The sequence below is a fragment of the Athene noctua genome, chromosome 4 (genome assembly GCF_965140245.1).
Source record: "Athene noctua chromosome 4, bAthNoc1.hap1.1, whole genome shotgun sequence".
Lineage (NCBI taxonomy): Eukaryota > Metazoa > Chordata > Aves > Strigiformes > Strigidae > Athene > Athene noctua.
This window is the reverse complement of record NC_134040.1, coordinates 75828476-75850100: the sequence shown is the minus strand read 5'-3', so window position 1 is coordinate 75850100 and position 21625 is coordinate 75828476. Positions and strand designations below refer to the sequence as shown.

At 33.4% G+C, this 21625-nt stretch overlaps 1 protein-coding gene across 3 annotated transcripts in view; it reads right to left on the bottom strand.

Moving 5' to 3' along the window:
- WDR17 (WD repeat domain 17) overlaps positions 1 to 21625 on the bottom strand; it is a 79303-nt gene that overhangs the window by 29592 nt on the left and 28086 nt on the right. For 2 of the 3 annotated variants that reach the window (XM_074905777.1, XM_074905778.1), the window contains exons 2-12: positions 16848 to 16976; positions 15496 to 15730; positions 13607 to 13837; positions 8781 to 9032; positions 7950 to 8072; positions 7425 to 7612; positions 6043 to 6211; positions 3979 to 4070; positions 2729 to 2811; positions 1714 to 1800; positions 814 to 978 (exon numbers count right to left, since the gene is read on the bottom strand). In XM_074905777.1, coding sequence (XP_074761878.1) covers positions 814 to 978; positions 1714 to 1800; positions 2729 to 2811; positions 3979 to 4070; positions 6043 to 6211; positions 7425 to 7612; positions 7950 to 8072; positions 8781 to 9032; positions 13607 to 13837; positions 15496 to 15730; positions 16848 to 16970 — 1748 coding nt within the window. In that variant the 5' untranslated portion in view covers positions 16971 to 16976. The remainder of the gene's footprint in view (positions 1 to 813; positions 979 to 1713; positions 1801 to 2728; positions 2812 to 3978; positions 4071 to 6042; positions 6212 to 7424; positions 7613 to 7949; positions 8073 to 8780; positions 9033 to 13606; positions 13838 to 15495; positions 15731 to 16847; positions 16977 to 21625) is intronic. The other variant, XM_074905776.1, reaches the window with a different exon arrangement.

The window sequence follows — 21625 nt, the reverse complement described above, 5'->3', positions numbered from 1 at the left end:
GTGACTGGATTCTTGAAATCCCTCTGTAAACTTATTACATGGCTATGATTGGTAATAAAATCAGAATATCTCATAATGACCCTATGACAGAATTTTACATTCATTAGGTCTTGCCTATGTGAAATAGAGAGTATTTACACATAAAAAGTTTGTTGTCAAGTTGGTTTCTTTCATGAATCATTACTCTATGAACTAACAGATTTTGCTGCAAGCATAGACACCTAATTAATGATACTGGGGAAAGCAACAGAAGCCAATACTCCAAACTTGCGAACCTTTTTTACAATAATGTTTTGTATACTCTGCAGAGAAGTGGCTTAGAATCATAGAAAAATCCTTCCTCCTGCTTACCACAGACTGATGTGTTCTCCCTCTAAAAAATGTAAACAAACCCAACAGATTTACCTAGCGCTCATCAAAAGTCAGCACAGATTCTACTTCATTATACTTTCGAAAGACATCAAGTAAGAGCAGGTCTCGCACCCATATCTTTGGACATAATGTAAATGCGTGGCATCCTCCTTGTATCATTACTGGAAGTAACAGGTATCAGTCACTGACTACACTCTTTAGAAAGCATTTGGAAAGTTGCATTGCTACAGCAGTTATGACAATTTTAGATAATGATCCTGCTGCCCAAATACTAAGCTAACAGCAAAGCTACAGCCTGAATCTGAACAAGGCAGAGATTTAGATTACTGTATTATTCACAGAGTTTTTAGAGGTGGGAGCACCAGTACAACTAAAGATCTTAAGTTTCTCCAGTAGTCCTGCTTGAGATTTTAAGTTTTCCAATAGTTCAGAAATACACACCCATCATCAGAGCCGCTGCAGAGGATTCCTTCTCTCAGAGGAGACCACCGTACATGAAAGACCTTTGCAGTATGCCCTGTAAAAACTTTCAGTGGCTGATCAGAGCTGGTTGCTAAGTAGTAAACACGAACATTTTTATCCTCACAACCGGTAGCTATCATATCTCTGCAAAATAAAAACAGTAAAATCCTCAGTCACAGGGATCAAAAGTATTTATGTTGTTTTAGTTTAAAAATAAATGTGTATTTTGCAATTTACTTTAAAAAATAACGTATTTTTGTTTCTCCTTTGTCTTTTTAGGATGTAATTATTGATAACCCAATTAAGTGTACTAAATCAGAAAAAAACTCTGATAAATATCCATTAGTTGCAATAGGGAATAGTATTTAGAATAGACTAGCTGCAATAGGGAATAGACTACAGTCTGACCAAGCACCTAACACACAACTATTAATAGATTGAATTGCTGCTTAATTGTTTTTTGACAAAGACTTCTCATGTTGTTATTAGAAATTATCTGCAAAATTAACATATATCACAGTGTATTTAGTTGCCTGCTGTGTCGTCAGCTTAGGCAGTCATTAAAAGGAAACCAATCTAAACTCCTCCTTCATGGTATTGAATGCGTGTATTTTTTTCTCCATTATATATTCAGCCAGATATATTTTTTTTCTCTCATCAATGCGAAAAGATCCTCTTTTGAAAGCTAAGTAAGTTCATTCTGGGCAATAAAATACACTACTGGGAATATAGAGTGACTACAGACATATCCTACCGTGGAACAGAAACAACTTCAGTACTCTAATATCACAGAAAATATCACATTCTAAATAACTCTGTATTATTTTACTTGATTTAATAAGTAAATATTATAAATTCTTTGAGTCAATTTTTACTTACTTGTTGTTTTGACTCCAATCACAGCCAAACACTGCAGCTGGATGCTTGTACTTGTGAAGAACCTTTCCATCAATGGTTCGAATAATACTGAAACCAATTACAATGCAATATTATGAGGAAAAAGGCATTCTGAGTAGGCTATCCAAAAGACAAGTTTAATTCTGTGCAAATAATCCAGATACCGAAAAAAGGATACAGAAAGAATATGAGAAATCTTTATTCCTACAGCCCCTCAACTACAAGACTAACTATATATTTCTGAACAAAACCTTTAATTGGACTGAAGAGTTCATGTCCTTCAGAGGGGCTGTAAAGATGTCCACTGTGGTACCTCCCTACCTGAAAGAATCCTCAAAGCTCAAAATCTAAGTTTCAGCTATGGCTTAAAGGTAGAAATAGCTCTTTAGGGATTTAAAAAAAAAAAAAAAAAAAAAAAAAGTTGATTGTTTTCTAGAATTCATGCTTGTTATGTTTGAGCTGAAATAACATGGGTAGAAAAGGGAAAGAATGAACAAGGATTTAAAAATGTACTGAAACACAATACATGCAAAATTGTTCTCAATGGGCATTTGTAAGTTTTAACAAATAAGTTATTACACTTCTGTAATAGTAAAACTGCAATTACTTTGTTCTAAAATAGTGATTCCTAGTCCTTGAAATAATAAACTTCAAAAAAATTTTAAAAATTAAGACAAGCAAAGTGGGATAGCTTTTGAAAAGTGTCCTCCATGTCTATAGATAAGAAACCTAAAAAATATACTTGGCTAAATAAAAATCAACACCCAGTTTCACTGAGTGTCTTAGACATTATTCCTCTAGCAAATATCTCCTTTATTTTTTTCTTAAAATCCTGAAAAATATATCCTAACAAGTACAGGAGATTAATATAATCCAAGTTTTGCCCAGTAAGAAAAGGTTTAATTTAATCAGTGACAGTACTGTCATAGTTTACTGACTTGAGAAGTGCATTTAGCCTTTTTTTTTTTTTTTTTTTTTTTCTTCCAGTAACACTCACCAAAATCCATCACTGCTGCAGGTTGCTATTCTTTTGGAATCTTTATGACTCCAGGCAATGCAGAAGATTCCATTCTTTCCATGCTTCAAAAAATGCAAAATACCTATCAATAAGAAATAATTCACTCCTTTTTCTCTCATCTATTGACTCATCTTTTTTATTTGAAAAAAGATGAAGCTCATATGGGCTTCAGCCCTTTTCTCCCAGTAAAGTATACTGTACAGAAACACATTATAATGAGTTCCCAATATAGCTGGGATATTAGAGAATTCAAAGCCAAAAAAAATTGGGACTGAGGAGAGACACAGTAAAACTGCCATACTCTCTGGGATGCAAGAGACAAAACTGGGTCAAGTTGAAGAATGAGCAAGCCATAACTATATAAACGTGAAGCTTGAATAAACGTTAGTTACTTCTTGGCATAATGAAGTTAGTGGGCATGAATCATTGTGGTATGTGAAAACTTAAGTAGGACATGTATCAGGATGAGTGTTTGAGAAAAGATGTTTAGTAGCGCAAGTGCAAATCTTCTGAGTGTTAGAACTCGGGAACTCCTGAATGTATTTATATGTGTTTTCTGCCTCCCCACCACCCCATCTCTGTCTTCTTAAAGAGCATCTTTTGTCCTCTGATGCAGATGCCACAGTTAATTATGTCTGTATAATCTGAAGATCACCACTGTAAACTAAGAATACACAAAATAGTATAAAATACTATAACACAGTACTAAATAGCTCCTGCTGCCAATAACAATTATGTTACTGTTTCAGGACTTGCAAAGGCCTGCATAGATTTCAGGTAATACAAAGCAAGATTCTAAATAAGGCATATTGTTTCGTGTGCTGTAAAACAGAGCTTTATTCGTCTAAACTTCAGGGACAGACGTATTTTTCTGGGCCTTACATGTGAAAATACGGAACATCACTTTAAAGTCTATATATCCATATACATTTACACATTTAAGAAAAAAATCAGCTGTGCTTTTGCTGTGTAACACTACAGAACTGTTTTTAAAATAATGGAGACCATCCAGTGCTTCATCATTCTTTCGTTACAAACCCAGTCTGAGAAAGTAAAAATATTTCTGCCTCAGAGATAAACAGGCACCCACATAATTATTTCTATAGATTTTTATATTATAGCACCTTTTAAAAACATAGGAACTTTGACCCATCTTTAGTTATTGACACTAGAGGAAATTACTAACTTACATTTCATACAGACAAAAAAAAGAAGTAATCTCATTTTACCTCACTGAATCTGGTTATCATTTTGCCTTTCGGTACATCCCAGATGAAGCCACCATTTCTGGATGTTGCACCAGCTATGCAGTTTAGATCTCCTTTAGAGAAAGATAAATTTTAAACATCTCACAATAAATACAAGATCACAATATTGTTTGAGTAGTGTGTTTCTACTTCAAATTCAGAAGATGATCAATGGCACATAAACAAGAGTTTTTCATAGTTTAAAGCCAGCATTTGATAGTAAGTCACAAATATCAATTTCAGCAAAAGCCTGACCTGCTTTTCTACATTCTTATTTTGAGGAAAGGTCAAAATAAGAGCTGTATTGTTGGAAAAAGTATTCTCAATGCCTGATGAAAGTCTTGCAGTTAAGGTGACAAGAAAATAATGTCCATGATTCGTATGACTCAAACTGAAAACCAAATCAAATCTCAATGTTTCAGGCTTAAAATTGTAGCAACCACAGCATTTTCTTTTAAAGTTCCCTGTGTACTAAGACAAATCAGGAAGAACAGGACAGAACACGTAACAGTACTTTGCTTTCTTAATCTTGCACCACTGCAGCACCTAAACCCATCGAGAGTGTAGCTCAATCTGTAACCACACTCTACAGGGTAGAAAAATCTGAATATATGACTCTGTGGTGAGAACCTGAAAACCGAATTCAGGTCTAATCCAAAAGCCACTAAATTCTCCCCTCACCATAGCGATCCTCTACCCCAATATAGCTACACTCTTCCTAAATAGCTACACAGCACATTATATAAAAGATTTGACTGTTTTATACCACACTTCAGAGGTGGAAAAGGCAATCTATACAGGAGGAGTCTAGAAAAGTACATATATAAGAGGAAAAGAGATTCAGGTAGGAGAACGATAGGAAAAAAAAATTTAAAAATAAGAGTAATCACTATGTTCAAAGGTCTTTTGAGACGACATACAAATGGTGGCATGAGTAGGATTATATATTAGGAATAAAGTACAAGGCAGAGAGACACTCTCTAGGAGAAAGGGATGTGAAAGAAGGAGAAGTTCTGCCTGGGATGGACCAGGAACTTTTGGACAGAATGGTAAGGAATTGAAGTTGAAGCACATGCTTCCCATTAGCTTAATTTTTTCTTTTTAGAAATCAGAATACAAGACTTGAAAAACACCCCCAAGTGAACAAACTATTCTCTCAATGTGAGATACTACTACAAACCGAATTCAAATTTCAAACCAAAATAATAAAAACCATCATGTTTCATATTGCCATAATTTCCATTAAGCAAGACAAATCATCTGTGAAGAGGAACAAGGTGGAAGAGACACTCTAAAATTAAAGAAGTGTAAATTCATTTCACATATGCAGACTACATTGAGCTTCACATCACAATATTTCTTTACTGTCAGCTATTAATTCTTAGTTTAAAAACGTAGGAGAGAAAGGCAGGCAGCTGAATTATTTAGACTTTTAAAAAAATGCATCTGCTGTCCAAAAGAATTAAAACACAACAAGAGAGCCTACTTATCATCAACTACTGACATTAGTAACTATCAGAAATGTACACCCAGGTTCACCTAAGTGGGTTGCAGACCAGTTTTAAGAAGAAAATTTCCCACTGACTTCAGTGACTTCTCTAAGAAAAAGTAGATGCTTTGCAGAAAAGGTTCTCCCTATTCTAATAAAGTAAAAGCAGAGCCCTTCAGTGACAAGAATCCTACACAAAGAAGGAAGAGAAAGAACTAAACACATATGTTCCACTTTTTCATCACAAAACAGAATCTGAATTCCTTTAATTAGCTGCTTCCCATGCAAAGAAAACTTTCTCATCATCTGCATAATGTAATGCTAGAAAGGTTCTGGAGGTTTTCCTTCCTCCATTCTGACTCAGTATGAAATACTGAGATCAATCCTCATAAGGGTAAGCCTCAACAACGTCTGAAGCATTGAATTCTACAGGTTTCACCGATAATAGTTATGCTTAAACCTTAGATTTCTATCTAAAATTAATACTTTCATCACACAAATTCTGCTAGTCAATGCTTAATCAAAAACCATTTAGACCTAAAGCAAAATATTCTTACCTGGAGCCCAAGAAAGGGAATAAATAACCCCCTCATTACCAGGAGATGTGTAAACTGCTGTTAAAGTATTTATGTCCCAAACTTTTATTGTGCCATCAAATGAAGCTGTAGCAAGAAGATCAGGGTTATCAGGTTTGAATTTGCAATCAAAGATGGTCTCAACATGTCCCTTGAATGAAACAAATATTTAATCGATTTTTATTACATTTGATTTTTTTTCAGAATTTCAACTCTAGATCAAACTCTAAAATACACTGTATTCTAACTTGTCAGGTCAATTATGAGTTCCAAAAAACCTGTATGTTATGGCTCATCAGTCAAAATTAAAAAGCATAAAATAGCTTGGACTATAACACTCCTTCCCTTTCATAGATCATCATTAAAGATAAAAAAATCCTGCCCTGAAAAAACAGGGTGATGCAAGGCCAGGGAGCTGTTAGCATCTTCTGTTGGAACTGAGTTGCTAAAAAATAGAATTAAAAAACTTAAGCTAATAACTGAAACAAACCAAGAAAAATTAATTTTTAAAAAAAGAATTAATTTGACCCTTTAGGTAAAAAGCATCTGACTGAAAAAATAAAGCTTTGTATGTTGAACATGTTCTACAAGTTTTCTAGTATTCCATTGAGTTTTCTATGTTACTGAATACAGTCTATACTCAACTGCAGTTTAAACGTCAATCCATTAAAAATACCACATTCAACTGCTTGTTTTCTAAGACATGCATTTGTAGACTTTAACTTGATACATACATGAGAAACATAATATTTAAGAACTTTTTTAAGCCTCAGCTGCTTTACAGGACCAAACCTATTAAAAATGGAAAAATATCACCAACTCTATTCAAATACGTATTCTCAGCACAGCTGAGAGTTATTCAAGTTTTTCCAATGAAAAGGAAATGAGGAAAGAGGAATAGAGAAAAATCCTCAAGAATAACAAAAATCCCAGTGAAGAGGCAGCTCACTATGTGATAAACCCAGTTTTGTGTTTCTGCTTTAAAGATGATTTAATAATTCAGTCTTTGTCATTTTAAACTGAGTGACCTCACCGAGATGCACATATTTTTCTCTCTGATTCCACTAGAATTTTTATTCTGGATTATAGAAAACCCTCCAGATAATATTTCTGAGAAGGCCATCAAATTGAAATTTCAGTTAAAAAGAAGCCCAAGCCCTTAAATCTTTATTTATGGATGAAAACAAACTGCCAGAATACTTCCAACAGGATGCAGTCTTTTGCAACAAAGAACTACTTTCACTCTTTCACATGATAGAAACTGTTTTACAGTGCTGTGAAGACTTCATTCTCCAATTTTTGATGTTAGAAGAACGTGTATAAGCCAAATAAACTCTCATTCCAAAGACAGAGATAAAACGTACCAAATCTCTAAGGAAATCCCACTTTTTGGCTCCCATGTCATAAAGCCCCACTCCACCATCCATGAAGCAACAGACAGCATGACCAGGAGGAAGAGAAAATGCTTGGTTTTGGGTTAAAGTTGGAGGAGGAACAGCCTCACTTGTTGAGGATGTATGGTGATTTTTAGTAGGATACTGTGATGAACATGCTTAACAAAATAAAGCAAAAAAATTAAACAGATAAGAATATTTTTCATTTGATAATAAGTAACAATTATAAAGAGTAACATGCTTTGTATTCCAACGAGGTTAAACACAAAAAAAATGAAGAATTCCTGTATGAAGCCTGGCCTAGTAAAGAAGGACCTTATGAAGTGCTTGATCCTTTACACTTTTGTCTAGTTCACTGGCACCAGAAGGTGTGTTTAATTAAGAACTTCAGAGATGACAGAAACTTAGAGATTGACTTAGATATAACAAGATTCATAAACAAGATTTTCTTAACTTACAGCCATTGCAATGAATAACAATAAAAATTACACTTACACTTTTTCTTTGGAGGAGAACTTAGCACATGCAAACCATGGAAACCAGTTTTCTTCAATTTAAAGTTATCTATAGGTGTTGTACGTGATACATTCCAAACACGTAATACACCAACCTGAGAATCTGAGGTTTAAAAAAACATACAAAAAACATTTATTTTTTTTAGAATTTATTATCCTCTTTACGGTACACAGAGGTATGAGGTTTAAGGACTGAGTTAAGCAAAAATACAACAATGAATTAAACCTAGAATCCTAAGAAGAATTTTATAAGCAAACACTGTCATCTCCGTGGTAATATCACTATTAACAACAATAATTATTAACATTAGTTATTTAAACTTCAGTAGATATATTCTACAAAACCTCTCTCATTATAAAATATTCTCAGTCTCACTTTCCTTATTCATTAATTCAACCTCAGCAGTAACTAATGTCTATGGTGTAGACGAGAGGCTATCTTTTTAAAGCCTTCTAAAGATAGAGAAAGAAAAGCAGGGGATCAAGAAGTGACATCCACAAGTAAAATGCATTTTTATTCCTATTCGCAAAGTAACGCTCACATTTGTTGCTAAAGTGTGCATGAGGAAAACATTATTTAGTATAAAAAAATAAAGTCACTTTTTCATGTACTCAACAAATACAGAATAAGTAAAAACTGCTCAGCTTAGTTCTCTGTTATTTTCTACAGTTTTATGGGTTGGGTTTTTTGTACAATGCATGTATGCTTTTATTTGTAGAAATGTTAAGAAACAGAAAGATCAAACATTGTCAATTTTGAATGTTGTCCTATATTTATTACCTTAGTAAAATCAGGAAATAAAAGGCTTACCTCCAGTTATAAACATTCCAGGTGCACTAGAAACCCAGGCTAAACACTGAACAGATGCTGCTGCACTGGGAAAATTAAAAGTTGTGATACAGGACAGAGATTCAGAATCAACTAGTCGAATACCGTTATGTAAATTAGCAACAAGAAGGTAGTCAGTTGACAAAGGGTCCCACTCCAGTGCTGTAACTGGATCCTCTTCATCTGTTCCTTCAAGAGACTCTGGTCTTAAGACATGTTTCTGATTTTTAGAACCTTTATGGGCAAAAGGAAACATTATTTCAAAATGAAATCGAGTATATCTTTTCAAGAGTTACACGTTTGTAAACATCATTTTTATCTCTCCCTGAAATTTTTAATAGCCTGCTCCACCATCTGCACCAGTGAAATTAATGAGCTGGCTTTGCAATATTTCACTTAAAGTAGTTCTGGCTTCATCAGATCTGACTTTCTTTTTAGTAGAGCAGAAAATAGAAACAGCTGTCAGGTTTATTAACATAATTTTACACTAAAGAAAAGTATGTTAAATCATATACATTGTTGTAACAATTTCCATGAGTAGAGGCCTGCAGCACAGTCTAAAATACATGTCATTTGAGTATAAGTAAATCTGCACCCCACAGCAAATACAGGCAAAATAAAGGCAGTATGAATTCGGAAAAAATAAAAATAAAAAAATAGTGGCAGTCAAAATAGTGTTTATGAACAACTGCCTTTTCATTTTTCTTCCTCAAAACTATGTGTGCAATTATGAAGAATTCATAGATTTTCCTAGATGAAGCCAGAACAGGTCTTTAAATATCTAATTGGATACCTGCATAACAGAAGACATATTTCATTTGATGATTGAGAATGACAACTTTTAACATGAAGAAATACATTATCCCACAAAACATGATGTTTAATTCCCACTTTTGTTTTTTTTGGGGAGCTGGCTCTTAGTTTTATAAGACAGCATACAGTCCAAATGAATATTTAACAAAATAGATCTGTATTTTTGAAGATGTGATCTTGTATCAAAAAAACAAACTCATTTTATATTCCTTTTCTAGAAATAAGGAATTGACATCTTCCATTTATCAGTATTTAATCTAGTTTTCAATTTTGATAATGAGGAATAGAATTGATTTGTCACATTATAATAAATGCCAAGACCTACCTATATTCCTTAATGATTGATGTAGAACAAAGACTACTCCGATACATACTAAAAAGAATGTTGAAAAGCTTTTGTTCACTAAGGGACATTCTGAATATTATAACAACTCTCATCATGATCTTCTAGGGAAAATGCTATTATTAGTGCTCATTATATCTAAGGTAACTTTATAAATCAATTACCAGAAATGAGGGAAATAATTTCAGACTGCACAACAATTAATAGCATAAACTGATTCTCATTCCATTTATGTTTGTAATTATGACAACTGTAAAGTTGAACTTGTCTCCTTTTGAAGCATCAGGAATAATAACAGGAATAACATCAGAAATATCATCAGACAGCTGCCTTAAATTTACCAAAAACTTTGGGATTCCTGCTTTCTTCAACAATGTCCCCTGCTTACATTTCAATTCAAATTTTTTGCTGAATGAAAATCAACATTCAAATGAAAACCAAGAACTAACAACAAAGCAGAATTGACATTTTTCAGTTGTCATTTTTCAGTTAGCTTTACAAGAACTAAAAGCAAAAAATCCTGGAGTGATCAAAGCCAGTCATGCTCAAATACTTCAGTCCCAAGAAAGCAAATCAACTGGTGGGAGAGAATGGCTATCTAGGAGCTATTCAGTTTTACCTGTGCTTCACAAAAGAGTCCAGAAGCAAAGCTCATGGAAACCCTGTTAAATTTTATTTTCCATTAAAAGAAGACATCAGATCAGCACTGTGAATCATGCAACTGAGTCACAGGTCATTTAAGTAAGCTGTGCCTATTTTGAGAACAAATGAAAGGTAAACTACAATAGTACAGAACATTTGGCTCTACATGACTGCAGTGTATTTCTTTAAAAACAGAGTACTCATCTTAAATCCTTGCATATTTTTTCTTCGCACTAAACGTTCTGCTACATTAATGAATAGTCTGGACTTAAGAAGAAAATTGAGCCACAAGCAAAAAAACCTAAGTAGATAACAATAAAGGAAAAAAAAAAAAAAGTTGTGTGGTTTGCTAATTGTGCAGCTGGGACTCACATTTAAATAGAAAGACTAGAGCTTTCAGTGCGTCTACACTGAACTTTCAGGCAATTAACAGGAACTTGTGGATGTTCGGGTTCTCTCAAGATAGTGTTTTGTAGGATATCCTAAAAAAGTACTGAAACCGTTAAAAGTAAGGAATAAGAATTTTTTAAAAAAATTATTTCATTTGGTGACAAACTAGGTTCTGGTCCAATAAGAAGCCGTTTTACACATTCTGACATCAGGTAGATGAGAGCTGAACTTTGATCTCAAAGCGGAAAATTAGCTTCTATTTTATTGAAAAGTACCAACTCTTTGTGTGTGTGTGTGTGTGTGTGTGTGTGTGTTTCCCCTTCTTTTTTAAATAGTGGGCCTATAATCATCCTATTCATACCACTTTCTTCTTCTATGTATTGTTATTTTTTAAAGGTACCAATTAGAAAAGTCAGATGAATTTTGACTGTAAATTCCAATCTAGAATCCCACAGTTGATAAAACAAGTAATTTGGATAAGCCTACATTTTCAGTTATATTTGACACATATTAAAGTCCTTTATGAAAGTGTAACCACAGCAATGGTACTTTATTACAGTAATACAGCCTATTTTTCAGTATTACCTAATTTTGAGACATATTTTAATGAATTTATCTGTTCACCAAAATTTTGTTATCTATTCTTAAACACATCTATGTTTTTATCTAAAATTCTTTGTCTTTTTCTAATAAAGAGAGCAAGTTAAAAGAAAACTAACACTGGTCTGCATTCTTTCAAATTCATTATGATTGCTTCAATGTCATTGACTCAATTACAAGAATATAATCCTTTGAACTGAAATATTCAAATTTCTTATTGCATGCAAGTCTGGGCTTTGAATGGCAGATCTATGGTATTTCAACTAGTAGTTGTTCTTCAATGCATTTGAATTTGTTATACTCATTTATACCACAGAGCAAAATTTGCCAATTGGTTCTTACAATTAATTTGTAAGTATACCTCTGCAGATCAGTGATTTTTTTTGTTATATAAAATCAAACAGAAATCCTATTTGACTAAAAAGTTTTTTACACCCATTTCATTGAAAGTGTGTTGAGGTTTAAAAAGCACTTAATAGGATCCAACAGAAAGTGTACTACTTTTCTTGAGTAATTTTGAGAACGTGAAATTATAAACAGTTTAAAAACACACACCTGAAAAGTTCATTTTTTAAAAGCCAAAGTGCAACATTTTCTTTTTAATTCTAAAAAATTTATTAAACAAACTGCTCTACTGAAATCCAGGACTTTCCGTGAAAAAGTTCTGACAATTTTCACCCAACTGTGTATAAACTTTCAATTTACTTCTCTGTTGGAAACCAAGAATCTTACATAAGTCAAGAACAGGAAACAAATTTTATGGTTATTTTTATTTTAAAATTATCTTAACGAATATGTATAATATTACAATAATAATGGAAAACTATCCTAACTGGAGAGACAGGCAAAATTTCTGTGATAGTTGAAATTCAATTTCAAACTAATGCAAGTAGGTTTTTCTTCAGCAGTAATGGATAACTTGCAATAAAGAAATTTTTATAGTAACTTCAATTGTGATTTATACAAAACTGCCACTACTGCTAGCTTTTTTAGCCAATATTATATTTGCATTTGCAGAACATAATTTTTGACATTTTAAATTACTTTCCTACTATTTCTATTTTCATGTTCAAATCATTCTAGACAAACTTAATGAAAAGTCTCAGTTTGATATATATTTAGAGATTATCATACTAAAATAGATTTTCTTTTCCCAATGCCAATACTGGTACAGTCAGCACTACAGAAGGAAGGGAATCTATTCTCTGTGACATCCTGAGTGACAACTTAGTAGAATGAACTGAAGAAGAATAAATTTTGCATGTCTGTTGGCGCATAATACTATGTAAAATGAACACATTATTTAAAAAACAATTTTTCTCACAAAGTTGAAAATCAGTTTTTACCAGAGGAAGAAAAAGTAGCCAGAACAAAAGATTTGAAGTAGTCCACCTAATACAGATATCGGTCTTTGTAGAAATCTGTTTTTATGAAAGAGTGCTAAATTTTAGCTTTAAATGAGCTTATCAACCAGACATCCTCACAAGCAGAGTACTGAACTGTTTATAAAGTATGCACAAATTTACTCAGTGGATTTCAGACAAAGAGATAAATATTTCCCATATAGTCTTTGACAGAACAGAATCATGAAGATAATATGAAGCATGACATGAGATTCTAGCTACAAAAGTGCAGAGGGCTCTAGAACAAATGCAAGCAAAGTAACTGACTAAAGCAAAAGATTCAAGCCAGTCAATTCAGAAGAACAAACTTGCTGGAAAACAGTTCAGTAGAATATCATGGCTGTTGTCATTCCTTAAAAAACCAGTTTACTGTACTTGTCGAAAATTTCAATGTTATCTTGGTCACAAAAAGGAGAAGATACAAAGAAAATGCTCTGCAGTCTTTATCTAAGAAAACATTTTTTGCAATATTGAAGGAGTAGGAATACTATGAACTAAGAACAAGTCTTTATGTACATATATTATAAAACCTAAATTAAAAAAGCACAGAATTACACATATATACAGAGATAAAAATATATGTATAAAAATAAATATTTTAGCGTATCAGTTTTTACCTGGCTGAAAAATAGATAGGCTTCCATCAGTATGTCCAAATACTACTTTTCCTTTTTTCTTTGGATGCCATCTAAATAGACTGATATCTGACAAGAAACTATGTGCTTCTCTATGTACAGTTACCCCGCTGTCAGGTCCTGAGATAGTCCAAATGTACAACGGACCTCTGTGGGATACAAACGCAACGGCATCACCTGCGTTCCAGCACCAGCTAAGTGACGCAGGAATTCCTGAAACATACAGGTAAACCTTATAAGAACAAGGATATGAAATTCAGTGTGTTACTGCTTGACCCAGTATCAGCAACTTTCTTGAAAAGCTGTAGAAATAATTATTCTACATAAAAATGATCAGACTGAAATTTTGACAACTGTGTGAACATCTTATGGTGTAAAAGCATACCTATAGGCAGGAATTTCCCAAATTATTTTAATGCTACTTCGATGGGCTGTATTTTATGATACCTATACTTCATTAGTGCCAAAACCATTCACACATATGAAAGGGGATAAGCCTGATCCTGTAATCAGTACTTTCATTCATGCACAATTCCATTCACCATTATGTTTTACTGTAAACTATTTGCTACTAAGCTGGTAAAATGCTTTAAAGTTTAAAATGTCTATTTTTGCAAAACACAGTGAAATTTAATTTAGAGATAAATATAACAGAGGCAGATATTCGTGACAAAATTGGAAAATTAACTCAAAAGAAGTCTGTTAAAGACTTAAAAGAAGTCTCTTTCTTCAGTATATATGACAGCTTTAATTCAGTTGCCTAACACCTAACTGTAGGCATTCTAGTTTAAGGATTTTAACCTCCAACTCCCATTATCCTTATAACTTAATAATGTGTGTCTGAAGAAATAAATAATGGTAAGACAAACTCAAGATGAAAATTCAAAACTGTAGTTAGACATTTTAAATGTGGTAGTGTCATATTAAGCAGCATTACTAGGAGGTTTAAACATATTATCCCTAGAAGTAAATTAGCTTTTAAAAAGTTTAAAATAATAATAATAACACTTCTTTCACATGTAATCATTGGCTGAAGTAGTTTTTTTAAACAAGCAATGTATTAAAAAATAAGTATCAGGCTTTACATTAATGCATAAACTCATACAATATTCCTTAGAATAGATCAAATCAGTGTGGTTTTTTTCCTACTTATTCCTTTTGCAGGATATACAAGATGTACAAGATTTTTAGAAGTATCCTATGTGCTCTGGCAAGAACAGAGTAGGGGGTCCCAAAATGTCTTAGAACCACCTGAGATACTGTTTCTGGATTGCACCTGTTTTCCAAGAATGCAAATGTAGGAGTCAAGGACACATGACGGAGACTGACAACAGAAACACAGTTACTGGTTTCGACTGAAGGGTTTGAATCAGAACTGGGCGGGGAAATGTGACAGTCACAGACAGACATTTAACCCCTACACTTCTATTACAATCTCCAAATCATCAGTCTCAAGCCCACAGAGAAGATGCAGGTAGACAAGCATTAGGGTATTTAAACAAAAACTGGTTTTCTACTTCACTGATAATTTATACTTGAATCTATTGAAGGCTACGCTTTATTTTCTTTCGCTTCCATAAAGTTATTACGAAAACACACAAGGTGTAAAACTTAATGATTTATCCTTTTATACAGTGATGGAAAATATTTTTTTTCCCGCTAAACAATGGCAAAGGAAATTCCTGAATCGGTCATGTACTTTAGAAAAATTAACCTCTTTCTTTACCAATTACCAGATGGTTGAGAGCAATTTACTCAAATACACTATAATTATTTTCTAAAAATATGCAACAAATTTGACAGGAATATTGTGTTAAACTTCTGGCCTATCAACTGCTTAGAGTTTACTCTATTTCAAGTATTTCTGATACCTGTGGATGAAAAAGCTGTATGGATCAAACAGATCTCCATGTCCGAAATACCTTTTGTATTGTCCAGCTTGGCCACAACTTTCTGTTCAGTCACATTCCAAACAACCACTAAACTATCTGCACTGGCACTTGCAAACATGTCAGGATTGTGAGGACACCAAGATATGGCTGTGATTGTCTTCTTATGCTCAGACATAATTGCTTGTAGCTTGAATTCATTGTATCGGTGATCCAGCTAAACAAAAAGTAAAATTCATTTTAGAAACACGTCTTTTGTAAACTCACTTTAAGTACTGTTGGCTTGGAGAGTAGTCTATATAACAGTGTTAGACTTACAGATGAATTTATAGTGGATTTAACAATTGTCAGTACCTGCCATCTCAATAAATTAAATTCTCATACATTTGACTTGGACAGAAGAGTTGTCAAATATTCAATTAGCCCAACCAGCATTAACACAGTCTGTCCTCTTGTCACTTATAAACTACCATATACCATTAATAACTGCACTCAAACACAATGCTAAAATGCTTTATTTATAGGCATGTAACCATCATTTAGTAATCGGCAAGGTGTTAAACAGGATAGAATATGAAAATGAGTTTGAAATCCTTATAATTTCTTAAATCACTTCAGAAACAATACAATTAGAAACAATACAAAACAACAATACAATTAGAAACAATAAATCAAATGCCCGAACCTGACACAGTAAATTTTGTTTATTTTAATCCTACCAGCAGTATAACTCATGAAGTTAAAATAAGTGCATCCTTTATTTCCTGACACTTTTCTCAGCCTGAAAATTCCACATCACAGCTTTTCTATTTTTTTGTTAGGCGTTGATGTATAGTAACTGCAAAGTTCAGAAAACCATGGTGCTGAGCAGTTCAGAAATGAAAAAAGTAGTAACTTGTTCCAAATCAAAGAAAGGTAGGCCACTGAATCTACAACTTTGCACAGTGGATTAAACTACGTCAAAAGACTACTTTCACACTACAGCTTCAAATGAAACTATGGAATTGCTTCATTTCTCTCAGAACCTGCTCTTTATCACTGCACTTCATTCATCTCAAGTGTTTGCTGGATGGATAGCCTGTCTTTTAAGAATAATTCTTGACATACACAACTTCAAATATAAAGTTTATATCAATCTTTTGCATTAGCTATAACAAGCAGAAAAAATAATTTGGAAGGGATATCTTGAATGGAAGACTGAGCTTTATATAGACATCTTCTCAACAGTAATCATACTTCTAAAAACATTGTAGAAAAATTTACTGAAAGGGTTCAAAGTGAGATAGGGAACAATGTAAAAATATAATTAGTCTGTTCAATAAAAATAATCTTACCTGATAAATATAAATAGCAAGGGTAGCACAGTAGGCAAATCTGTCCCCACTAGCAGCACATACATCCTTGTTCCATGGCTGACATCCAGCAGCTAAAAGTCCCACTTGTTTAACCTGTGACATTTTTGCCTTTAAAAGAGAAATTCATTAGACTACAACAAGATTACAGAATGTTAAAGAACAGAATAAAACATTTTTGTTCCCATAAATAACATATACATATGTACCTTAAAAATATAGCTAGCCTTTATGTTTTAATAGTATCATCTTGTGTTTATGAGGCACAAACGAATGTATCTGAAATAGAGCCAAGCAGATGTTCAGACGCTTCTGTGCTACACAAGACTGTTCACAGGAATTAATTTGGGAGAAGAAAAGTAGGGGGACAGCACGTGAAAACTTAAATCGTTCTTGATCATCTGAAACTGTTCTTCATCACTTTCAATTTCTTCTGCAGTCTGGTTCAACACCTTCTACATTACAAAGCAATGCCTTCTCTGCTCTCCTCTTCCTCCCCCACAAAGACAGCTGGACAAAATAAACCATATGCTAATACTTCTGTTTTAATTAAGTTAAGCAATGTGTCTAAAAAGGTCTTCACACCACTTGCATAAAACAACTATGCATTGCTTATTATCATTACCCTTTTTGGAGAAGCTTTCTAAATTTTCTTAACAATTACTGTTTAACAAAAAAAGTTGAAGTAAACTACACCTTCGCTGTCCAATACAAGTTTCAAACTACCAGCTCTGCTCAGAATGGGGCAACAACTGACTTTAATGTAAAGACACAGGAAATGTTTTGCCAGTCCAGAGCAATTATGCACCTAGCCCATGTTTCATTCATGATAATATCAAAATGTTACTTAGAGCACATGAGCCTGGCCATTTTTCTATGATCCATTTACATAGGTCAAACCCATTCTACTATGACCAAGAATGCACACATTTGTAAAGGTATTATTAAAACTCAAATCCTGGCTAGGTTGTACAAGATGACCTCCAGAGGTTCCTTTCAACCTCAACCATTCTGTGATTTAAGAAAACATTCAAAATGAGCCTTATTGCGTTTATTTACAGCAGACAAGTAAGGAAGGCCATCAGTTTTCACAGAGTCTCTGAATTCACTTTGAAACCAGTCTTCATGTGATACAAATGTTCCAGGTTCAAGCCAGCTATCAACTGGTGCAATGCCTGCTCCATCAACCTGCAGAAATAATTGTGGCTTTACCACCACTATAGAAGGCTCCAGTGGCCAAACTACAACTGAGGTTGACAAGGATGACTAAGTAGATCACAGTCTGCAACAGTGTGGTGATCTAAATGGCAGAACAAGGTCCAAATACCTGCAAAAAGGCTTTATCACTTCTGCATAGAAGTTAAATCAATCCAAACAAGGCTCTGTGAGCATGACAAAGTACTACCCATACACAGAATATTTAGATAATCCATAGCTGAAACCTCTTCATACATATGACCTCAGCTGGGCTAGCAGCAGAATCCTAATACTGGAAAATAATTGTACTTGGATCAGTGAGAGCTCCTGCAGACAAGAATCTTCTTGTGCAGACTGGTGAAAGCCAGATCTGCTGAGTTTCACCGTAACACTCAGTGCTTCAGCATGGGATAAGGTAAGGTCCAGACATAAAAATTTACTCCTCCAACTATGTTACAGAATGTCTCATTTAAGGACATTTTTATACTGTGGATAAATTAATGGACTAAAGGAGATTATATGGAAAAACATTACATGGAGTATAAAGATAGGAACTTTAGGTCAGAGAGCTGAGACTATAATCTTAAAAAGCCAGGAGAGTTACGTTCAATTCATGAAGTGTTAGGTATGTTTTCAAGCCCCACAAAGGAAAGGGAATTAAAAAGAAAAAATGAGACTTCAAACACAATCAAGTATTTTGAGGGAGCAACTGCTGATTAAGTGAAAGGGTTGGTTATTTAATGCTTTGCTGTGTAACAGCTTTAGGAGACATATGTTGTCTGCAGATCACTCTTCACCTACTTGGTAACAACAGTATGGAGGGGGAAATATTTTTCTGAATGAAATTAGTATTAAGGCACATATAGAAAAAAACTTTATACAGGTATGGTAATAGTGACCTATAGTACCGAAGGGAACCTATCAGTCAGTGTTGACAAAAAGCTGATTATATAAATGGTAACAAGGTTTCATTGTAATGCATATATACATGGGATGAAAACGAAGTTGAATGATCAATTTTATCTTCCATTTTTCTTATCTGCTTGAGGTATCTACTTGGCAGATAAACAGTAATGAATAAATGTAAGAAGCAACCTCCATGAAATTGTAGGTCTTTCATTTTGGAAAGTGTGAAATAAAAAAAATAAATTGAAAGAGACTTATTTTGAGTGCTTCTTTAGTAGAAGATCAGGATCAGATCGAATGTTTGGGACAGATCATCTCAAAAATATCACTGACTATAGTTAGAGTGCTTAAAGGTTCTGACAGTTCTAGATGCCTAAAGAAAATGAAACACCCATGTTTAACCTCTGAAAATTTTGGTAAAGGAAACTGTACAACAATAGAACAGATATATGCAGAAAAACAAGTTACAAGATACAGCTCTGCTGCAGACTAGTGCTTTGACTATTAGCCTTCCTTTCTGTCTCTGACAACAATATTAATCTTCTGACTTCGGCAGCAAATAAGTTAGAGATTCTAGAGAGAACAGTTCTATAAATTGTACCCCTTAGAGGTTCAGTTGCATTCCATATTATGTCATAAATTACATGAGTCCCACAGAAAAAAATTTATCTTATTATTTAAAGAATCATCATCATCATCACAAAGTCACAAGAAACAGACTCCAGATTTCTGATTTTGCCATTTAGTGTTCTTTTTAGTAAAATTAAAATTCCAGAGGTCCTTTCTGTGCAATTAAAACAATCACATCTATTCAGAAATATCTGGATTTGGGGCACTCACAACTGCAACACAGACTTTTTCCAGTCACGATGAAAAAATAACTGGCACCATTAACAATCACTTTCTCTAAAATCTAAGTCACCCAGGTGATTACATAACAATTTACTGAAACACAGCGTAATACCTGGAACCAGAACTCTTGGTTTCCACTCTTGCTTCCAAAGAAAATGATGGCTAAAACACTGGATGTGTCAGCAAACAGGTAAGGAACATTAAAAAAAGTCATGGTGAAGTAGAAGAGAATTTGATGTACAATACTGGATTGTCATAGGTTTAGTTTCTAGGTCTACCACATCAAAGAATGATTAAAAGTTAACATCTCTTGAGACACTAAGAGTGCATAAATATTTATTTAATTGTAAAAACAAACTTATTTTGTACAGATCCTCTTTTTTTACCTTCTCATATGGGAGCTAAGAGGTTCCTGATTTGATGAAGTTTAATCTGTAAGAAAATATTACCTTAAATCTTGCTTAATTTGCAGTTTTATTATAAGTAAAATTCACTGTAAAATTAAGATCTATTACAGATGCTAAAATAGAATTCCACAAATGTTTCTTTCAGAGTAACAACAGATTTGTCTTAGGATTCTGCAGTAATTGTATTTTAAAAAAAATATAAATCCTGTTAATGTATTCAATAGACCTTCATTTTTACCCTGATATGAGAGAAGGTTTTCATAACTACATGAACTCTAGTCTATAGGCAAATACTATTCTAAGTAGCTGTAAATAAGGAGGATTCCAAACCTAAGTGCTGAAATCTAGAACAAAAAGGTGCTCTACACTGGTTTTACGATTACCATGATCGCACAAAACAGACTAGCACTTTGGGTTTGGAGACAGTTCCACTGCTAGTGCTACTACTTCCATGTTTTCCATGCAGCTGATATACATAAAAGCCTCTTCACTGTTATTTTTTCATGTCATCAGGACACCTGCATAGCTTAGGGTATTTCAATGGTTTTCAAATGCGTATGTCACCGATTAGAATTCAGGCTGAGTTAATCATGACCAGAAATCATTTCATCAAATGGCTCTAAAATGATTTCAGCCTAGTTCTAAATGTATGTCTGTAAACATTACTGGGTATGTTATATGAAGTACTGTATTTGAAATAGAACACATTTGTCGTCTTTTTTCTACATTTACATTAATGACAAAAGGTAACATACTTTTTTTTTGGAAGAAATACATCAATAGAAGCCTCATTCACAAGTGTAATTTCAAAGAATCATTCTTTTGATACTATTTTTCTTAGTCTGACATCCAAATCAAAATGTCTCCTAAATAAGTTCAATATTTAGATTTAAAAAATGCTGCTTTGTGATATATTGTTATTTCACTGAGTTAATAGTTCATGCTTAAGAAGCATTATTAAACTTTGATTCTTTATATTGATTTTTCCTATTCAAGTATATGTTAAAAATTACATAGGTAAAATATTCTGAGCTGTATTATAGAAAGGAATTTGCACTTTAATAATATTTGCGTTTTTAAACTTGTTAATGTTTCCTGTTCCTTGTAATGAGTTATATACTGTTTTACAAAAAATACTGTAATTAAGAAGTAGCATTTGCTTTGAAATTCAGTACAAGAGCATCTAGAAGAAATTACAATTGTGTCGTACTGTTATTCTCTTGTATCATGCATTAAAGCAGTTTCCTGCAGATCTTATCAGACATTATAGATTTCTGTTGAATATACTTACAGTACAAGGGAAAAAGCAGCATTCTCAGAACAGCCTGAGTAAAATGGCAGAAAACTAAAAATGCAGTATAACTGAATAAATATATATATATATATGTATGATTTCAC